Raw genomic sequence first — 17,595 nt, forward strand, 5'->3', positions numbered from 1 at the left:
CGCTTTACCCACGTTACCTCCCTTTATTATCACAACAGCCCTGTGAGAAGGTGCTCTTTTCATCCCAATTTTTATAGAAGAGAAGCCCAAGCTTAAAGGCCAGTGAGGGTGAGAATGGGGTATTCTAGCCAAATATCAGCAACGTTATGGAGATAAAAGTCAACGCTTTATAACCCAACAAGTACGGGAGCCAATCAAAGATAATTCCAAAGTGTTCAGCCTGAGTGACTGGAATTAGGATTTTACATTTCCCAGAAATAGGACAGAGGTCTGAAATAAAAGCAAATGGAAGAGGCATCAAGATGAACTCATGCTTATAACTTGTTCTACACCTTGACTGTGTATTTTCCATATAATTCAGTGTAATGAGTTTGTTGAGAAACTCTCTGTCCAAGAAGCTGTAAGATATGTGTTTGTTGTTTTATTACCTATCGATTGGCACACCCTAGCCACCTAACTGGTCATTTATATTTACTTGTCTAAATTTTTAATAAATAAGCAGCTTGTCCACCCAATATAAAAGCACAATCCTTATATGTCCCTAGCCTGTTGCATACCAGGATTTATAATCAGGAGGTCTGGGTTTTAATCCAGCTCCACAGATCACTAAGTGATAATCTTGTGCAAATCCATTACTTGCACGTTCCTCAAGGTTGTTGACTATGGGACTGTGGTCAGAGTTAAGTTTTAGGCATGGCTAATATCACTCTTATTCATGGGATATTTATTTTTCAGAAATTCTAATGGATTGATGAAGGACACTTTATTACTATTATAAATAAATATTTTCTTCTTATAAAGAGAAAAACCATGCAGAACAAAAACAATATAAACTTTTTAAATATCTTTTTATGACAGATAAGTTGTTTTTAATCTTCTAAGACATCATAGTCCTCTTTTAGAATCAGAGAAAATGTTTGTTATCTCCCCTCTCTGTCTATATGTATATGTCAGCTGCTAATTTTTTTAACCAAAAGGTCAGCAGTTCGAATCTACCAGGAGCTCCTTGGAAACCCTATGGGGCAGTTCTACTCTGTCCTATAAGGTCTCTTTGAGTTGGAATTGACACGACGGCAATTTTTTTTTTTTTTTTTTTAATGTATGTGTGTGTATAAAATTTTGCATAAAATTTGAGGGCTTAAAAGCCTGAGGCTTATTCTTGAACCCATTTTAAGAACCCCTGTGAGGCAGAAGACTACTTGGCACACACATTAGAGAAATACTTTTAAAACAAGACCATCTAGCAAATTAATTAACCTATTTCCAAGTAGTTAACATATTTACTAAAAAAAAAAAATTACTACTATGTAGAAAATTCTCAAGAAAGGTGGAGAAGACAAAGAAAATTTTAATGAGAGAAATTCTGTGAGAGGAGAAGTTCTGAGAGAAGTTAATGTTTTCCCAAGTTTGTTTCAAAACACATGCTTTGAGTTTTGAAATGCATTGGAATTCAATGAAAAGAAGTAAAAAAATGTTAAACATTGACTGTGTGTTCCTTGAGACAAGTGAATTAGTTCTAAGGCTGTTTTTCTCTTACCCCTCTTTTTCTTTTTTTCTCATTTTAGGTACTGTTGTTATGCATCATTTCCCATTCACTTCCTCATGTAATGTGTCCACTTCTCAAAGCCAAGTGGGTGACAGCCAAGCCTGGCCCAGTGTGATTGTTTGGTATAAGATGCAGCGTATGTTTTTGTTCTAATTCCAGATTTAACAAATTCTCTTTTGTACCATCAGTTGAGATTATGACAGCCACAGACAGCACTATGTCCTGTTATCAGCTCTCCCTGAGACTCTCATTTGCCCTTGAATAGTCTCTTTATTGACCTACCTTTGTTCTAGAGCTGTACTAGAACACATAAGCATGAAGGCTTCAGTCTAAAGGTAGGAAAGGGTAGAATATCAAGCAGAGTCACTTGCCAGCTCCCCATACCATACCTTTGAGGAAAATTCCAAAAGGAGTTGGCCATATAGCTTTCTGAGCTATTACTCTGATGACCTTTAAGCTCAGTTCGTAATTGCTTCTCAGGTCCCTATGGCTGCATGTCTGCCCCCACAACCTTGCATCCACATTCAGAGGTTCATTATCCATCTCTCATAGCCATGACTGAACGGGAAAGTAGAGGTTCCAACCTCTGCTGCCCGAGTTCTAGCCCTCTGTTCTGAAGTAGCTGTTCCTCTCTTTCTTCATAGCTGTTTCTGTCTACACAAATGGAACTGTGTTTGCCACAGACGCGGACATCACTTTTGTAGCTGTTACCAAGGAAATGAGTCCCCTGGAGTTTGAGTGGCATTTTGGAGAAGACCCACTAGTGAGGACAACTTCAAGAAGCATTAAAAAGAGACTTGGCATCCCCCAGCGGTTGGTGAACACAGTCATAGTGATGTGTGGCTGGGAATAACACAGGCTTTACTCAGTCTGAGGGCTATTGTGCTACCATTCAAATATTCTTAAGGACAATTTAATTGTATCGTAATGAGCCACTAAGCACCTCAGGGGACTGAACTCAAATGTAGATTTATAGTGTTGAGGGACTCCCTTTTCTTCAGCCTGAATTGGGTGAGAAGGTGTGGGCTTTGAAACCAGAAAAACCTGAGTTCAAATCCCATCTTAGCCAGCAATGTGACCTGAGAAAATTCCTCAACTGAAAAAAGCATAATGATGCCTCCCCCACTCGCTTTGAGATGTGAATTAAAAAATGAAGAAGGATGTTCAAAAATTTTTACTTTTCCTTCTCCCTGATAAGATGAAAATCATTAGGTGCTGTGGTAATTCCTGCAAGTTAAATGCTGGAATTCCCCTGCCTTTCTCTTTGAAGTAATATAGAGATTCTTTCCAACTGACCTTGTTTCTCTCTTGCCATCTGACTTTTCTGGCCTCTGGGGGCCTCATCCCACAGGTACCACGTGGTGGTCAAGGCTTCCAATGGGATCACTAGTGTGGTCTCTGAGCCCCACCCCATCACTGTCCAGAAGAAAATTGTTGCCAATCGTCTCTTGTCCACCTCGTCTGCTCTGCTAAACACCAGTGTGACCTTTGAGTGTAGAATTAACTTTGGCACGGATGTTGCTTACCTGTGGAACTTTGGGGACGGCACTGTCAGTCTGGGAAACAGCACCAACACTCATGTCTACAGCAGGTAAGGCACTCTAGGCACAAGTAAAGAGCTTTCTGCAGCAGCGGCTGGGATTGACTTTTCGAGTCATCAGAACTCAGGCTCTCCAGAAATTGACTTGCCTTTCAGCCAGTATAGCTGACAGATATTTACCAGAGACAAATAAAACCCAGTTATTGTCCTTGAGGAGCTCAGAGTCCAGGGGAAAGACAAAGAGATGAGCAGATACTTTCAGAAGAGCGAGTTGAGTCCTAAGCAAGAAGTACAAGGTATTGTGGGAACACTCATTCTTTGTAAAACTGAAGAGAGCTCACAGGGACATTTGCATACGAACTGAAGATTAACTCCTGAGTAGGAATTTGCAAAGGGAAAAGTGGGGGAGGGGATTCCAAACAGTGACAGCCTACAGGAAGGCACAAGGAAAGGTGCCAATGGGGGGCATGTTCAGGAAATGAGAGAAGTTTGGAGGGACTGGTGTGATATATATAGAAGAAAGGGTTGAGGTGAAGTGGGCATAAAAGTAGAAGGTACTTGGGGACAACTAGTAAAGTGCTTCAGTACCATACTCAAGAATTTGGATGCTATCCTTGAATTTGGCATTGACTGAGCAACCACTGGGGCTCTGGTGGCTCAGTAGTTAAAAGCTAAGGCATGCTACAGCTGCTAACCAAAAGCTCGACAGTTCAAAACTACCAGCCACTCCTTGGAAACCCTATGGGGCAGTTCTCTGTCCTGTAGGGTCCCGATGAGTCAGAATCAACTCGACAGCAACGGGCTTGGTTTTGGTTTTTTTTGAGCAACCACTGTTTTCCTTGAGTAAAGTTTATGGAGATAGAAAAAAGAAGTATGAGTGCCTTTGTCCAAAATAAACTTTCTGGTTCCTTGGGGAGGTAGATATGCCCATGGAAAACCACAGGTGGAAACCCCAGGATTGCCTCACCTCACTCAAGCTTGGGAGAGAATTTGGCCTCTCCCTGTCTTCTCCCTGTGCCTCACATCTGAACCTACTTGCCGTCATCCCACCCTCTGTCCAGTCCTCAGGCCCATATCATGACTTGGACCCAAGGTCTAGAGGCCAGACCCCTTAGGGATCTCTGCCTGGACTTAGGACTCACAGCGATGGTCCCCAGGCCCAGGTTTCCCTGAGAGTTTCAGCTTTTTCTTAGCTGCTGCGATTGGACACTTATTTCCCCTTCTGCTGATGAATTCATCTGAGTGTCCCAACAGTCCCAATGACAAGAGCTCTACCCAGAAGTCCCTCAGTCTTGCTTTGATGCACTTTTTGCTCTGAATCAGGAGCCCTTCTCCAGAACTGAGTGATATAAGACCATTATGAGTATGGAATTGGACCATGGTCACCTTCCTGGAGTTCAAGGCCTCCTTGGACTGGACGCCTCTCAGTTGATGGGAACCTCCATTCCTGACTGTGACCTACATTTTGGCCAAGTCTTCCACGGCTGCCTGGGATTTGCCCCTTAGGACCCAGCCCCTCTTGCAGGTGGCCAGTGCCTCAGTCTGGTGCACTGAAAGGGCTTTAGGGTCAGGTTGTCACTCAAAGGTTGGCTGTGTCAAATTTTACCTGGGTAAACTTGAGCTTCTCCTCTCCTCAGTTATTTAATCTGTAAAACGGGGATAGGAATTTCCCCTTGACAGGCTTCTGTAAAGCAGCAGTGAGATGATACTGATAAAGGGACATACTCAGGTGTCGCCTGCCTCTTGCTTATTTTCCCCAAATGTGGGTCTGGTGCCAGATCTCAGCCCCTCTTCCTCAAATGTTAACACCAGGGATTGTTTCTTTACTAATAGAGGAAGCTGGTCACAACGATACCCCTTTTGTATGGGCCTGACTTGCACACAGAGATGTCCCTTAGGAGTGTGTGGAAGCCTGGGTGGCACACATGGTTAAGCACTCAGCTACTAAGCAAAAAGGATGGCAGTTTGAATCCACCCAGAGATGGCTCCAAAGAAAGGCCTGGTGATCTGCTTCTGAAAGATCAGTCATTAAAAACCCTGTGGAGCAGAGTTCTACTCTGACGCACATGGAGTGGCCAGGAGTCAGAATTCACTCGACAGCACGTGCTTTTGTCTTCTGTTTTAGAAGCCTAAGTGAAGGCATAGAACCTTCCACTCACTACAGTCTCAGGAACCACTTCACACCCTCCTCTCCAGCCACCCTGGTCTCGCTCCCTGGCCTCTCTTTGTATCTGTGCCTTGTTCTTCACATGGACTGTCTGGATGTATGTTTTGGCTCCAGCCCCTGCATCCACGCAAGGCTGTATTTTAGTGTTTGCCCGCAGCCCCTCCACTGAAGACACTCTATTCCCAGCCCACCTCTTCTGATCCTCCCCTCCCCCAGCGTCTCCAAACCTTGAACTGGTCCTACCCAAGGGGAGGACATTGGCCTTAGGGAAAAGGGCCAGTCTGGGGGGGCAAAACCCCGCTTCCTGAACCAGGGCAGTAATGGCTTTACAGTCTGCCTGGGACCCTGGACAGGAGCCCCTGGGTCAGGGTCAGGTGGAGCTCCCAGGCAGGCTCAGGGCCACTGGGCTCCTAGGCAGCCTACCAGAAGGGCTTCAGAACATAGCAAGGCCAAAGACCACGTATCAAACCCAAGCCAGCAACAAATAGCTCAGGACAAACCACAACTCCTTAGGATGGAGTCCATGGTATAGGCCCTGTGGCCCTTCCCTGCTGGCCTTCTGGCCTCTCTCCTACCTCTCTGATCCTCTCGGCCCCCATGCTGCTTTTGTTTCTGGCACACACTTGGCACCGGTGTCCACTTGGCACATTCCAGCCTGGACTTCATGGCCCGTGTTAGGTATGATCCCTCTGTGTAGCCCCCACGTGCTGCATCCGGCAGACGTCGGCCTCCCACCATGGAGCTCTGTGGGAGCCTGTGGGAGCTTGGGTGGCTGCACATGCAGTGGTGTTTAGAGCTGTCTGCTCAGAGGGAAGAAATTCATTCTCACATGGATTATTTTTCTTATAGAACATGCAACAGCAGTGTGGAAGTTCAGCCCCTGTCCTGACCCATGCTGGGTGGGCAGCCCGTCTGTTAGTAGGACCTGAAATGGCCTATGCGGAAATCTGCCTCAAGACCTTTGGCCATCTGGTCTTATTCATGGAGCTGACCTGCCAGCAATTACTGCAGTTACGCAGCTCTAGGATGGTTATGTGAGATCAACGAAAACTAAGATACAGTCTCTTCATTTCTATGCATCTCTCCTTCTAGGGAAGGAGCATTTACAGTGGAGGTCCTTGCCTTTAATAACGTCAGCTCCGCCTTGCTGAGAAAGCAGGTTTTCATCGTGCACACACCCTGCCAGCCCCCGCCAGTGAAGAACATGGGGCCCACGAAGCTCCAGGTAGGTATAACAGTTTCGTTCGGCATTGCCTCTGAGTTGAACCCAGTGGCAGGAATGATGAGAGCTTTAGGGCGTGAAGCGATGCTTTGTCGGGTTTATCCTGCTGCATTTTTTGTATAAAGGCATGCCCACGAAGGGCTTCTGGGCACGGGAGACACGTCCGCCCTACCTGCGGCGGAAGGGAAAGCCTTACTTCAGACGTGTGAATAAGCCTTTATTTGCCCATATTGTACTGGTATTCAGCACAGCTTGCTTTAAGGAGGGCTTTTTTTTTTTTTTTAATCCTGCAGTGATCAAGTTTCAGGAGGAAGAAACGAATATATAGGACAACAAAATAAAAAGAAATGATAAGTTACTTTCTGAGCACCTGCTATAGTGGCAAACGACATTCTGGTCCTTGGAAACTCAGGTCTGGGTTTTCAAACTATGGGTTTAAGGTTAAGGATAGTGTTTCAATTTATTTCTTTAGTTTCTTGAGGCCTTTGATTTAAAGCAAATTTTTCTTTTCAGCACAAAGTTGATCAAATGACAAATTGGAATTAAAATCTGTGACTTGGCTGCATTTCCTAAAATGTTTTTTGTGGCATTCTAACCCTAAGAGGTCAATTGCTCGGCCTCTTTGAGTCTCAAGGGCACCTCCCTCAGGCTGTGGCAGCAGAGACAAACAAGCATATCAGAGTACTCCAGGGCAAGGTTGTGTCCGTCTGGAAGCCGCATTGTACAGGGATGGTCATCACGGGGCTCCTTGCAAATACCACATCCCCTTACAGTAAGATCAGGCCAGTGAGCATGGCTGTGCTGGAGCGGGTTCTTGGAGTGTGGGAGATGGACAGAGAAGTAAGGGAGCCAAAGCTAAGAGCAGACACCCGGCAGGGCACAAACAGAGGGATCAGGCTTGAATCCTGACTGCTACCAAGTTGAGCCATGTGACATCACCTTTCTATCGGTTAAAAACGGGCAAATATCAGCAATGTCATAGGTTCAAACTACTGGTTAACCGTGTGACCTTCAGTTGACATTTTTTATATATTTGATCCTCAGTTTCTTCACCTGTAAAACAGAGCAAACAGTATTTCTGTCACAGAGTTCTAAGAATTAAATGAGAAGATAGAAGTAAAATACTTGGGACATGGTTTGATGAGCACCAGTTTTCTGGTTACCATGTGAAAAGAACGCCCACTGTGGTGTGGTAGACAAAGCATCTGACTGGGATCAAGCTTGTTTAAAGACAATAACTTCCTTCTCCTGAGTATACAATAGAATGTGTCCATTTTAGAAAATGTGTAAATAATGAAAAGTATAAAAAAAATGGAATCATCTGAAATTCTTCAATCAGGAAATACCCTGATGTATTTTTAACACATCATGATAATACATCCTGATTAATAGTCTGATGTGTTTACTTTTAGTATTTTTAAAGAGTCTTTATATGTGTTTTATAGGCTAACAGCTCAAAAGGTCGGCAGTTCAAATCCACCAGCCGCTCATTGGAAATTCTATGGGGCAGTTCTGCTCTGTTCTGTAGAGTTGCTATGAGTAGAATCAACTTGACGGCAACAGGTTTTTTTTTTTTGGTAGGTTTATGTATAACAAAGTGGAGATGACTGCGTTATAGTGTGACCACTTTCTCTTGTTTTTAAATAGTCTTCTGATCACATGGTTTAAATGGAAGTATAATCTTAAATCATATGTACAGAATATACAATATTTTCATGTCCTCATTATTGAACATTTAGAGTTTCTAATTTTTTATCAATGTAAATAACATTCTGTGCACAAACCGTTCAGCATATGTATGATATTTCATAGGAATTACTCCTAGAAATTATTGAAACAAAGGATATTCGTGCCTTTTCCTGGGTCTTGATACACCCTGCTAACGTCCTGGACATGCGTCTGAGAAGAGTACCTGAACCAACCACACTCCTCCCCATTGGGCTTTTCATAGTGTTTAATGTTTGTTATTATTAATGGGTTAAAAATTGACATTTTATCATTTAAATTTGCTGTACAAAACCAGTTGCCATCAAGTCAATTCTGACTCATAGCGACCCTATAGGACAGAGTAGAACTGGCCCATAGGGTTGTCAAGGAGCAGCTGTGGATTCGAACTTTTGATGAGCAGCAGAGCTCTTAACCCCTGCAACACTAGGGCTCCTAAAATTTGCTGTAACCCATGTAAATCTGGGCAGTTTTGTGACAAGTCCAAGAATGATATCATATTCAGAGCAGAAAAAATGAAAAATAATTGCAAAGTAATTTAAATAATAATTAAAGCCACTTAAAGAATGACAAAGGTGAAATTCCTTGGTCGTGAATACTAATATTTCTTAAAATCCTCTTTCCCAACTCCTTTTATAAGTCTTACCCTTTTAAATTTTTATAAGAGACTGTTTTAGTTATCTCGTGCTGCTATAACAGAAATACCACAAGTGGGTGGCATTACAAAAAAAAAGAGAAACCAAACCCAGTGCCCTCAAGTCAATTCCGACTCATAGCGACCCTATAGGACAGAGTAGAACTGCCCCATAAAGTTTCCAAGGAGCGCCTGGTGGATTTGAACTGCCGACCCTTTGGTTAGCAGCCGTAGCCCTTAACCAGTACGCCACCAGGGTTTCCAGGTGGCTTTAGCAAACAGAAGTTTATTTTCTCACAGTTTAGGAGGCTAGAAGTCCAAATTCAGGGTGCCAGCTCTAGGGGAAGCCTTTCTCTCTCTGTCGGCTCTGGAGGAAGGTCTTTGTCTCTTTGAGCTTCTGTTCCTGCCTGATCTTCATGTAGCTTGGCCTCTCCCTTCCCCCCATCTCTTCTTCTCTCTCATACTTGTTTATCTCTTCTATTTCTCAAAAGAGATTGAAGATACACCCTACACTAATCCTGTCTCATTAACATAACAAAAACAACTCATTCCCAAATGGGATTATAACCACAGATATAGGGGTTAGGGTTTATAACTCATATTTTCAGGGGATACAGTTCAATCCATAACAGAGACCTTGAAAAGAGAAATCCTCAAGGGGGAACATTGCACCCATTTTCTGCCCCTGCATGGGAAGAGCTTTGTCCAGTGGGCCTTTCTTGTTCCTGCCAACCTCAGGAAGGTTTGCCTTTCATCAGGTTCAGGGTGTGGGTAGACAGCTTATCCTCAGAGGATGGGGAAGAGAAGAAAGAGGGTTGGGAAGACAGGGTGGCTGGGAGTGATAGGGTTTGTGAATACATAAGTACTGATATTTCCCTGTGTCATTGTATTTTTTTGGATTATTAATGTTAGCAAATATGTTTTTATAAACTTATGAACAACTATTTGCATTTTAATTTTTTATTATGAAAATGTTCAAGCATAAATAACAGTAGAGAGAATAGTATAATGAACCCATCACCTATACTGGAGAAATACTAATATTTTGACATATTGCTTTATGTGTTTTTTTGATGAAATATTCTATAGTCATTCCCAGATATCATGACATTTAACCTCTAAAGACTTCAGTATGTGTCTCTAAAAACTAAGAACATTTTCTTATATAAACACAATGCTACAACACACCTATAGCACTTCTTTTTCTTTGTATAATCGAAACCTGGTCCATAATCAAATTTCTCTCTCTTCAAAACAGCTTCATGCAGTCATTGGTTTGATTTGGGATGCACAAAATTTAGCAGTCAAGCCCTTTAACCACTATGCCACTAGGGCTCCAGAGCAAAAGAAACATAAACAAAAAAACACTTTCTTTAATGCACTAGGTAAAGCAAAACAAAACACAAACTCATTGCCATCGAGTCGAATCCCAACTCCTAGTGACCACATAGGACAGAGTAGAACTGCCCCATAGGGTTTCTAAGGAGCAGCTGGTGGATTCTAACTGCTGACCTTTTGGTTAGCAGCTAAACTCTTAATCACTGGGCCACAAGGTTACCTTAAATATATATAGTTTGTACATGCAAACAAGAATAAATGCTCAGTTCTTTCCCTTAATTACCAGGGTTCAGTGTAAGGAGTTGGGACACTAGCTACTTCCAATGGCCACCGATGAGTTGTGTGTGTGCATGTGTTTTGTGGGGACAGGGGAATCCTCTCTGTCTCTTTTAGCATCGTCGTTTTTTTTTAAATATTAATATTATTTGATTAATTATAGACATTACCTTTTGATCCTCATTTGGGCTTATTTGGGGGCTGTAGAGCATTCCATAGGCTGGCTCTGTGGCTTTCTGCCATGACTCCATTAGTCTTTGAAAGCTTCTTTCCTCTTGGGCACAACAACTGCCCCAAGTCTGAAATTGGCCATGTCTCCAAGGAGCCCTGTGCCTTTTGATGGGTATTTAGAGCCTGGAATCTGGAACCAGGGTGGTTATTGTTCCTGGGTTGTCATCACTTCTGAGCTTTTCAGTGTATAGTACTAGTAGATATGAATTCAAAATAAAGTGAAATAAGTCATGATTTCATATTAATGTTTCACATTCAGAAAGCGTTACTTATGTAAAATTTACGTGTTTTTTGGTATGTGTATTCTCTCATACTAAAATTTTGGTTCCTAAAAACATTACCATAATTAGCCTTTTTTCTAATAAGTACTTGAAATACTTAAAATGCAAATATTGCCACCAGAAAGAAAACTGCTGAATGAGCTTTGATTTCTTTGTAGTTCTTTTTATCCATAGAATAATTCCCATTAAGAATATATATTTAAAATACTCTACGTTAAAGTTACTTGAAGTATTTCTTTTTTTCTAGGTTACTTGTTTGAAATATGATTACATTCTTTCTAATTTTTAGGGATTGATTTTTTTTTTTCTTTTTTGATTTAATTTAGAATACATAAAATATTTCCAGGTTTCACAGTAATTGGAGTTTTACAGTTGAGAGTTAATTTTTAGCAATTTATTATTATATCAGATATAATGGGAATTTTAATGAGGCATCATTTCTTTTTAATACTTAGGTATGGCGGTCTCAGCCAGTGAGACTGGCAGTGACTTTTGAAGCTGCCATTCTCTGTGACATTTCCCAAGGCCTTTCTTATACCTGGAGCTTTATGAAGTCTAACGGCTCCCACGTGTCCCTTCCCCCTGCTGTTGACAACCACAGACAAACCATCACTCTCCCAAGCTACTTTCTGGAGTATGGAAACTATACTGCAGTGGCTAAGGTCGGTGAGCTGACTGGAAGCTGGTGTTGTTAAATCTACTGTACTATGTGCACAGTGGAACCATTACTTTCCATGAGTCTGTAAGCAAGAGCTCAACATTTTAACTCTAAACATGTTCTGTCAAAGAAAAGGGGGTTGCTTTGAAAAAAAATGTAGATATAATTTCCACAGAAATGCTTAATCCACTGGAGAGAACAAATTGTGTTCAAATGCTGTCAAAGTAATTGATTCAAACTGCCTCTAAAATTCCTCCTTATTCATTTAACAATTCTTTCCTTGACACCTACGTGGACTAAGCCACTGTGCTTGTTATGGGGATGTAAGAAGACTACCTAACTGTGTTGTTAAAGAGCTCCTTGCTTAGAACAGAAGAGAGGACGCTAGTCAGAGAGCAGGGCCACAAATAGGCATCCCCATGATGGGCCTCAGCTGGTGCTCAGTGCAGTGTGGCTGAAAATATGTGAGTTCAGAAGAGGGGAGAGGCACTGCTGCAAGAGTAGGCTTCATGGGGAGAGGCCTGACAGAGAGCATTTTCACCGGGATGGGGTTTGGAAAGGTGACAGCTGGGGCGAAGGCCGGGGAGGAGGTCAGGGCTTATGATCTGCCTGGAGCACAGGGAGGGAGGGAACCCTGGAGAGGGACTTTGGAATCAGACTGTGCAGGTGGTGAAGGCCAGGCTGAAGACAGGAGACTGGGGACCAGACCAGTGCCCCCCAAACTATCTGCAGGGGATGAATTAAAAAAAAAATTTTTTTATTGTGGGTGGACATATGGTCCCACTGTGCATTAAGACCAGCTCAGGCCCCATGGCTCAGCGCTGGAGCTCTTCAACACGCAGGCTGGCCTAGACTTGGTTCACAGAAACAAGTTTGCAACCAAGTGCTTAAATGCCGCGGCAATGTCGTAAAACTCTGATATGAGTTTCCTGGTAATCTCATTGTGGACCAGTCTAGCAGCGATTCACTGGATGACAGAGGGCTACAGACTATACATTGAGTACCACTGTTTTAGAAGCAGGTAATGGGAAAAATCAGAGGTTTCAGAGCGCAATCCATGCTCCACTTGGGAAATATTAATTGGGAAACAGTTGGATACAGACTGAAGTATAGGATGGTGGGAGAGTGTTCTAATAGTAAAGCGAAGAAATAACTGGAGGCTGAAACAGCAGTGGGAATAAACAGCAGAACAGGACAAATATACTGTGGATTGGGGAGTGAGCAATTGACCTGGCCCCCCCCGCCACCAAAAAAAAAAACTGTTGCCGTCAAGTTGATTCTTACTCATAGTGACCTATAACCCCATAGGGTTTCCAAGGAGCGGCTGGTGGATTTGAACTGCCAGCCTTTTGGTTAGCAGCTGAGTTCTTAACCACTATACCACCAGACCTGCCAAGGTGACTGATTAATTGTAGGTAACCAAAGGGAAATTCAAACAAAAATCTGAAGACTGGGTAAGTGGAGGAAGGATGGTGTTCCTTCATTTGCCTAATGAAGCTGAGTGCCTGTTTGGGTCCAGCTGTGTGCTAGGCACCGTGGAGATGGGAGGATGAACGAGGCATAGCCTTGGCACACTTGAGCTCACGGCCTGGTTGCGGAGTTAGATGGTATACAACAATCTATCATTGTTAAGCTATTAGCTGTCATGGAGTTGTAAGCACAATGGAAGAAAATGCTTCCTGGTTTTGTGTCATCCCCACAGTCAGTTGCAGATCGAACCATTGTGATCCATAGGATTTTCACTGGCTGATTTTCAGGAGCAGACCACCAGGCCTTTCTTCCTAGTCCATCTTAGTCTAGAAGTTCTGCTGAAACTTGTACAGCATCATAGCAACATACAAGCCTCCACTGACAGACAGATGGTGGTTGCGTGACATCAAGCTATAAATTCTTTAGAAGCAAGGATGGCAAGACTTCGTCTCACATACTTTGGACTTGTTATCAGAAGGGACCAGTCCCTGGAGAAGGACATCATGCTTGGTAAAGTAGAGGGTCAGTGGAAAAGAGGAAGACCCTCAATGAGATGGATTGATGAGGTGGCTGTAACAATGGCCTCAAACATAGCAATGATTGTGAGGATGGTGCAGGAATGTGCAGTGTTTTGTTCTGTTGTACCTAGGGTCACTGTGAGTTGGAACTGACTTGATAGCACCTAACGACAAGCACGCAAACAGTGAATGAGCAAAGCGCCAAGGGAAATCAGATGAAAGAGAGGCTACTGAGCCAAGTCTTTGAAGACTGGAGAAGAAATTTCAGCATGGGGTCGAGGGTGCATAAGGGCAGGGAGAAGGTATGAGATGAGGCAGGAGCAACAAGGCTTTGTGGGCCGTGAGTGGTGGAAACGAGGCTGGAAACAATGGGCGGGGGTGGTTTCCTTCGGAAGGCAACAGAAAGGAAGGCATGATGGGGAAGAAGACTTGGGGTGAGAGCATGTTTTCATTATTGAATGAGTTTAGTTTGAAATTTCAGGTAAAGTGTCTAGCAAAGAAGTGAAGTAAGGGCGGGAGCTGGTGGAGGTTGTTGGGGAGCTATGTACACAGAGGAACAGTGGAAGCAGGGGAGCGGTGGGGTCAGCTTCCCGCCTTGATGTGAAGAGTGAAAAGAGAAAGGGAAGACAGCCTAGGCCTGGAAGATGACAGCTGTAGGGGACAAGAGCAAGGAAAAGAGCTTGAAAGGAGGCACTTTCTCAGTTATCTATGTATAATATAACGGAGTCCCTGGGTGTGCAAATGGTTAAGCATTTCAATACTAGTGCAAAGGTTGGCGTTTCAAGCCTACCCAGTGACGGCTTTGAAGAAAGCCTTGGTGATCTGCTTCTGAAAGGACACAGCCTTGAAAACCCTATCCAACAGTTCTGCTTTGTACACATGGGGTCACCAAAAGTCAGAATTGACTCGACGGCGACCAACAACAAAAACAACATGTATAGTATAATAAACATCAGAAGGATTCTTTTCACCAGTTTTAATTAAATTGATTTCAAAATAGTGAAAATACCTTGCATTTATTATATTCTACAAAATCACTGGTTCCTGATTCAGCCTGCATGGAGGTTTCCTGGAAGCAGACTCTTGGGATGGTAGCTGTAAACCATATTGAAGTGATCTGGAAGAAGAAGTCCTCTGAGATCATTAGTGAGCCTTCCTCCATCCATCAGCCTGAACTTCTGATGTTATGGTTGAAGCGAGAATGCCGAAGGGGCTTTCCCTACAGAGCCTATCTGGCCAGACTCCCAAAGAGCCATTCCACTGGAATTCCTCTGCCAAGGATCTGCCTCAGCTTTGCAGGTCCATAAAGAAGATCATCATTTTAGGAAGAAACCACCATTGCTACAGGGATTGGGTCATGCTGTGTAAAGTCACAGCCAAGGGCTCTCTAACCCAGCAAGTCAAGGAAATGGACAGGCAGCCTGGCCCAGGTGCTCCCTTTCTGTCCACTGACTCTGGAAAAGTGCAAGTAGCTGGAGTCAGGGGGCTGAGATGGGCATGGAAATGGTCAGCAGTACCACTCTTACCATGCACGAGGGCCTTATGTATCCACCCCAGAACAGAGCTTATGTTTACCAGGCTCTGGACAGTCTGGGTCACAGGCACCCCCTCCCAGCAATGTAGCAACATTCCTAAGTTTCCATGCTCAATGGCACCTTCACTTGGCACCTTTTCTTTTTAGCTATGTCATTACCCGTAATTTGGCTCCTGACCAGTCTGTCTCCAGGCCAGGGAGAACTTCTGACTCAATATCTGAGTCAGATATTTGCTGCTGTCTCATCTCACCCATCAGGTGTTACATTTATAGTCAACACTCAGGTTTCCAGGGCTCATGTCCTTCACTGCTACCTGTGACAGGCAGGTCCCTGTTTTTCTTCCTCTGTCCTATATAGATTTGGAACACTCTCCCTAGCTCCTTGAACTGAAGCCTCAGAGGAAGCAGAGATTGGAGGTAGAAAATTGCAGTTTTGATCAGATAATCCTTCAGTTGTCTTAGGATCCCACTCAGAGACTGACCAGCAGGGAGCCACATGTACCCTTAGGAAGAGTGACCAAGACTGAGACATCCAATCAAAATAACAGCGAGTATTGCACTGGGTTTTTTACAAATTGCATTAAACTTAAAAACAAATGTGTACATATATATATATATATATGTATGTATGCACACACACACATATATATATGCAACCTTTATATGTTTCACAGTTTCTGAGTTTAAAAATATTCACCTTAAATTTCATTTATATTTCTTAAATTCCATGTTCGACGTGACAGCACTGGGTTTGGCTTTTGGTTTTTTTTAATTCCATGATATGTTTGAGGTTTACAAAGAAGTAGCTTAAAGAAAGGTATGCCACACAAAATCCACCAAAAAAAAAAAAATCCTGTTGCCTTTGAGTCGATTCTAACTCATAATTTAGTGTCAAAAGAGAAGTTTGAAAACTATAAAATATGTGCACACATGGAAATTGTTACTTAAGGTGTTAGGAAAGCCCTAACTTTGTACATTAAAACATACCTAGCTAGGAAAATGCTAGCACTTTCATTGACTCCAGCCACTTTATCTCCCAAGGATCACAAAGCTGGTTGAAAAATGACCTTTTTCCATTTAGCCCTTGAAGCTATTGAAGCCAGTGAAGTATTTAGACTCATCAGTTTTGTTTCTACCTCTAAGAGGAACATCAAGCTCCAGCACCCATTCTATTTCATTACTGTCTCAGTTTCCTAGAGCTGATGTAACAGATATACCACAAGTGGGTGGCTTTAAAGAATAGAATTTTCTCAGTCTTAGAGGCTAAAAATCCAAATCCACGTCTTGGCCTTGTCAGTGGTGTCTTTCTTGGTAGCACTTGTCTGTCCTTGGTTCCTCGGCTAGTAGATGATCCTCACATGGCATCTGTCCTCCCCTATATATATGCATGTCTCTGTGTCTATTCTGTTCTTCTGTATCTCAGAAGTGATTAGATTTAGAACCCATTGTATTCAGGTCAGATCTAATTAACATAACAAAGAAAACTCCGTTTCTAAGAGGATCACATCCACAGGTACAAGGGCCAGGAATTTAACACATATTTGGGGGGGTGGGGAAGGGACACAATTCAATCTATAACAACTTCCCATGTGACTGTCCTGTCATTTATGTTACAGGTTCAAGTCAAAGGCAGCGTGGTACACAGCAACTACTCGGTGGGGGTGGATGTTCGAGACAGGGCACCTGTCAGTGTGATCTCAGAGGGCACACACCTCTTCATCCCCAAGACCCCCTCCTCCACCATCATCCTCAGCGGGTCCCAATCCTATGACCCTGACAATCCGGGCGCGCCTCTCAGGTGAGCACCACAGGTATTGTGCAGCCACTTTACCCTGCACTCACATTTGTCTATATCCTCCTCCTTCTCCAAATGCAGGCTTTGGAATTCAAGAATGGTTGGTGTGAATTCTGCCAAAAGAAGTGTAATTTTTTTTAGTGGATTAAGGCTTCAGGAGCTTCCAGGGGCTGCGCAGTAACCGCTTCTGTTTCCATTACAGCGTCTGTCACATTACACGTGCTGTTGCAGATCGTACCCCTGCTAGATTAAGACCTGCTCAAGTCTGGGGACATGCTGGATTCTTGCTTGACTCAGAGTAGGCGTGAATATCTTTCGTGAATGTATCCATGGTGATCTTGCAACACTATCTTGAGGTTGGAGGCAAGACTCTTGGCATTCATATCCTGGCTCCTTGCTCCAAGACTGGGCAACTCCCCAAGACTCTCCAAAATTTATTTAATTCTGGACATTGAAATAATAACACATGCCACCCACTGTCTATCACATAGGATCGTCAGAAGGGTTAAATGCCCATGGCTTGTGAAGTGCTTTAGTGGCTGGGTTACCTGGGAGGGGCAGAGGTACCAGCAGGAGGAGTAGAAGCCGAGCAGTAGCTCAAAGTACAGGGGTGGTACAGGCTGACAAAATGCAAAGGGGCGCCCATGAGGTGAATGGAGA

At 43.3% G+C, this 17,595-nt stretch overlaps 1 protein-coding gene across 1 annotated transcript in view; it reads left to right on the plus strand.

Moving 5' to 3' along the window:
- Window positions 1-17,595, plus strand: part of PKD1L1 (polycystin 1 like 1, transient receptor potential channel interacting) — a 104,631-nt gene that overhangs the window by 65,270 nt on the left and 21,766 nt on the right. Inside the window, exons 10-15 of the mRNA XM_064290237.1 lie at window positions 1,566-1,682; window positions 2,191-2,359; window positions 2,898-3,137; window positions 6,346-6,478; window positions 11,416-11,622; window positions 16,757-16,938. Of these exons, the coding sequence (XP_064146307.1) occupies window positions 1,566-1,682; window positions 2,191-2,359; window positions 2,898-3,137; window positions 6,346-6,478; window positions 11,416-11,622; window positions 16,757-16,938 (1,048 nt within the window). The remainder of the gene's footprint in view (window positions 1-1,565; window positions 1,683-2,190; window positions 2,360-2,897; window positions 3,138-6,345; window positions 6,479-11,415; window positions 11,623-16,756; window positions 16,939-17,595) is intronic.

This window comes from Loxodonta africana, chromosome 8 (assembly GCF_030014295.1).
Source record: "Loxodonta africana isolate mLoxAfr1 chromosome 8, mLoxAfr1.hap2, whole genome shotgun sequence".
Classification (NCBI taxonomy): Eukaryota; Metazoa; Chordata; class Mammalia; order Proboscidea; family Elephantidae; genus Loxodonta; species Loxodonta africana.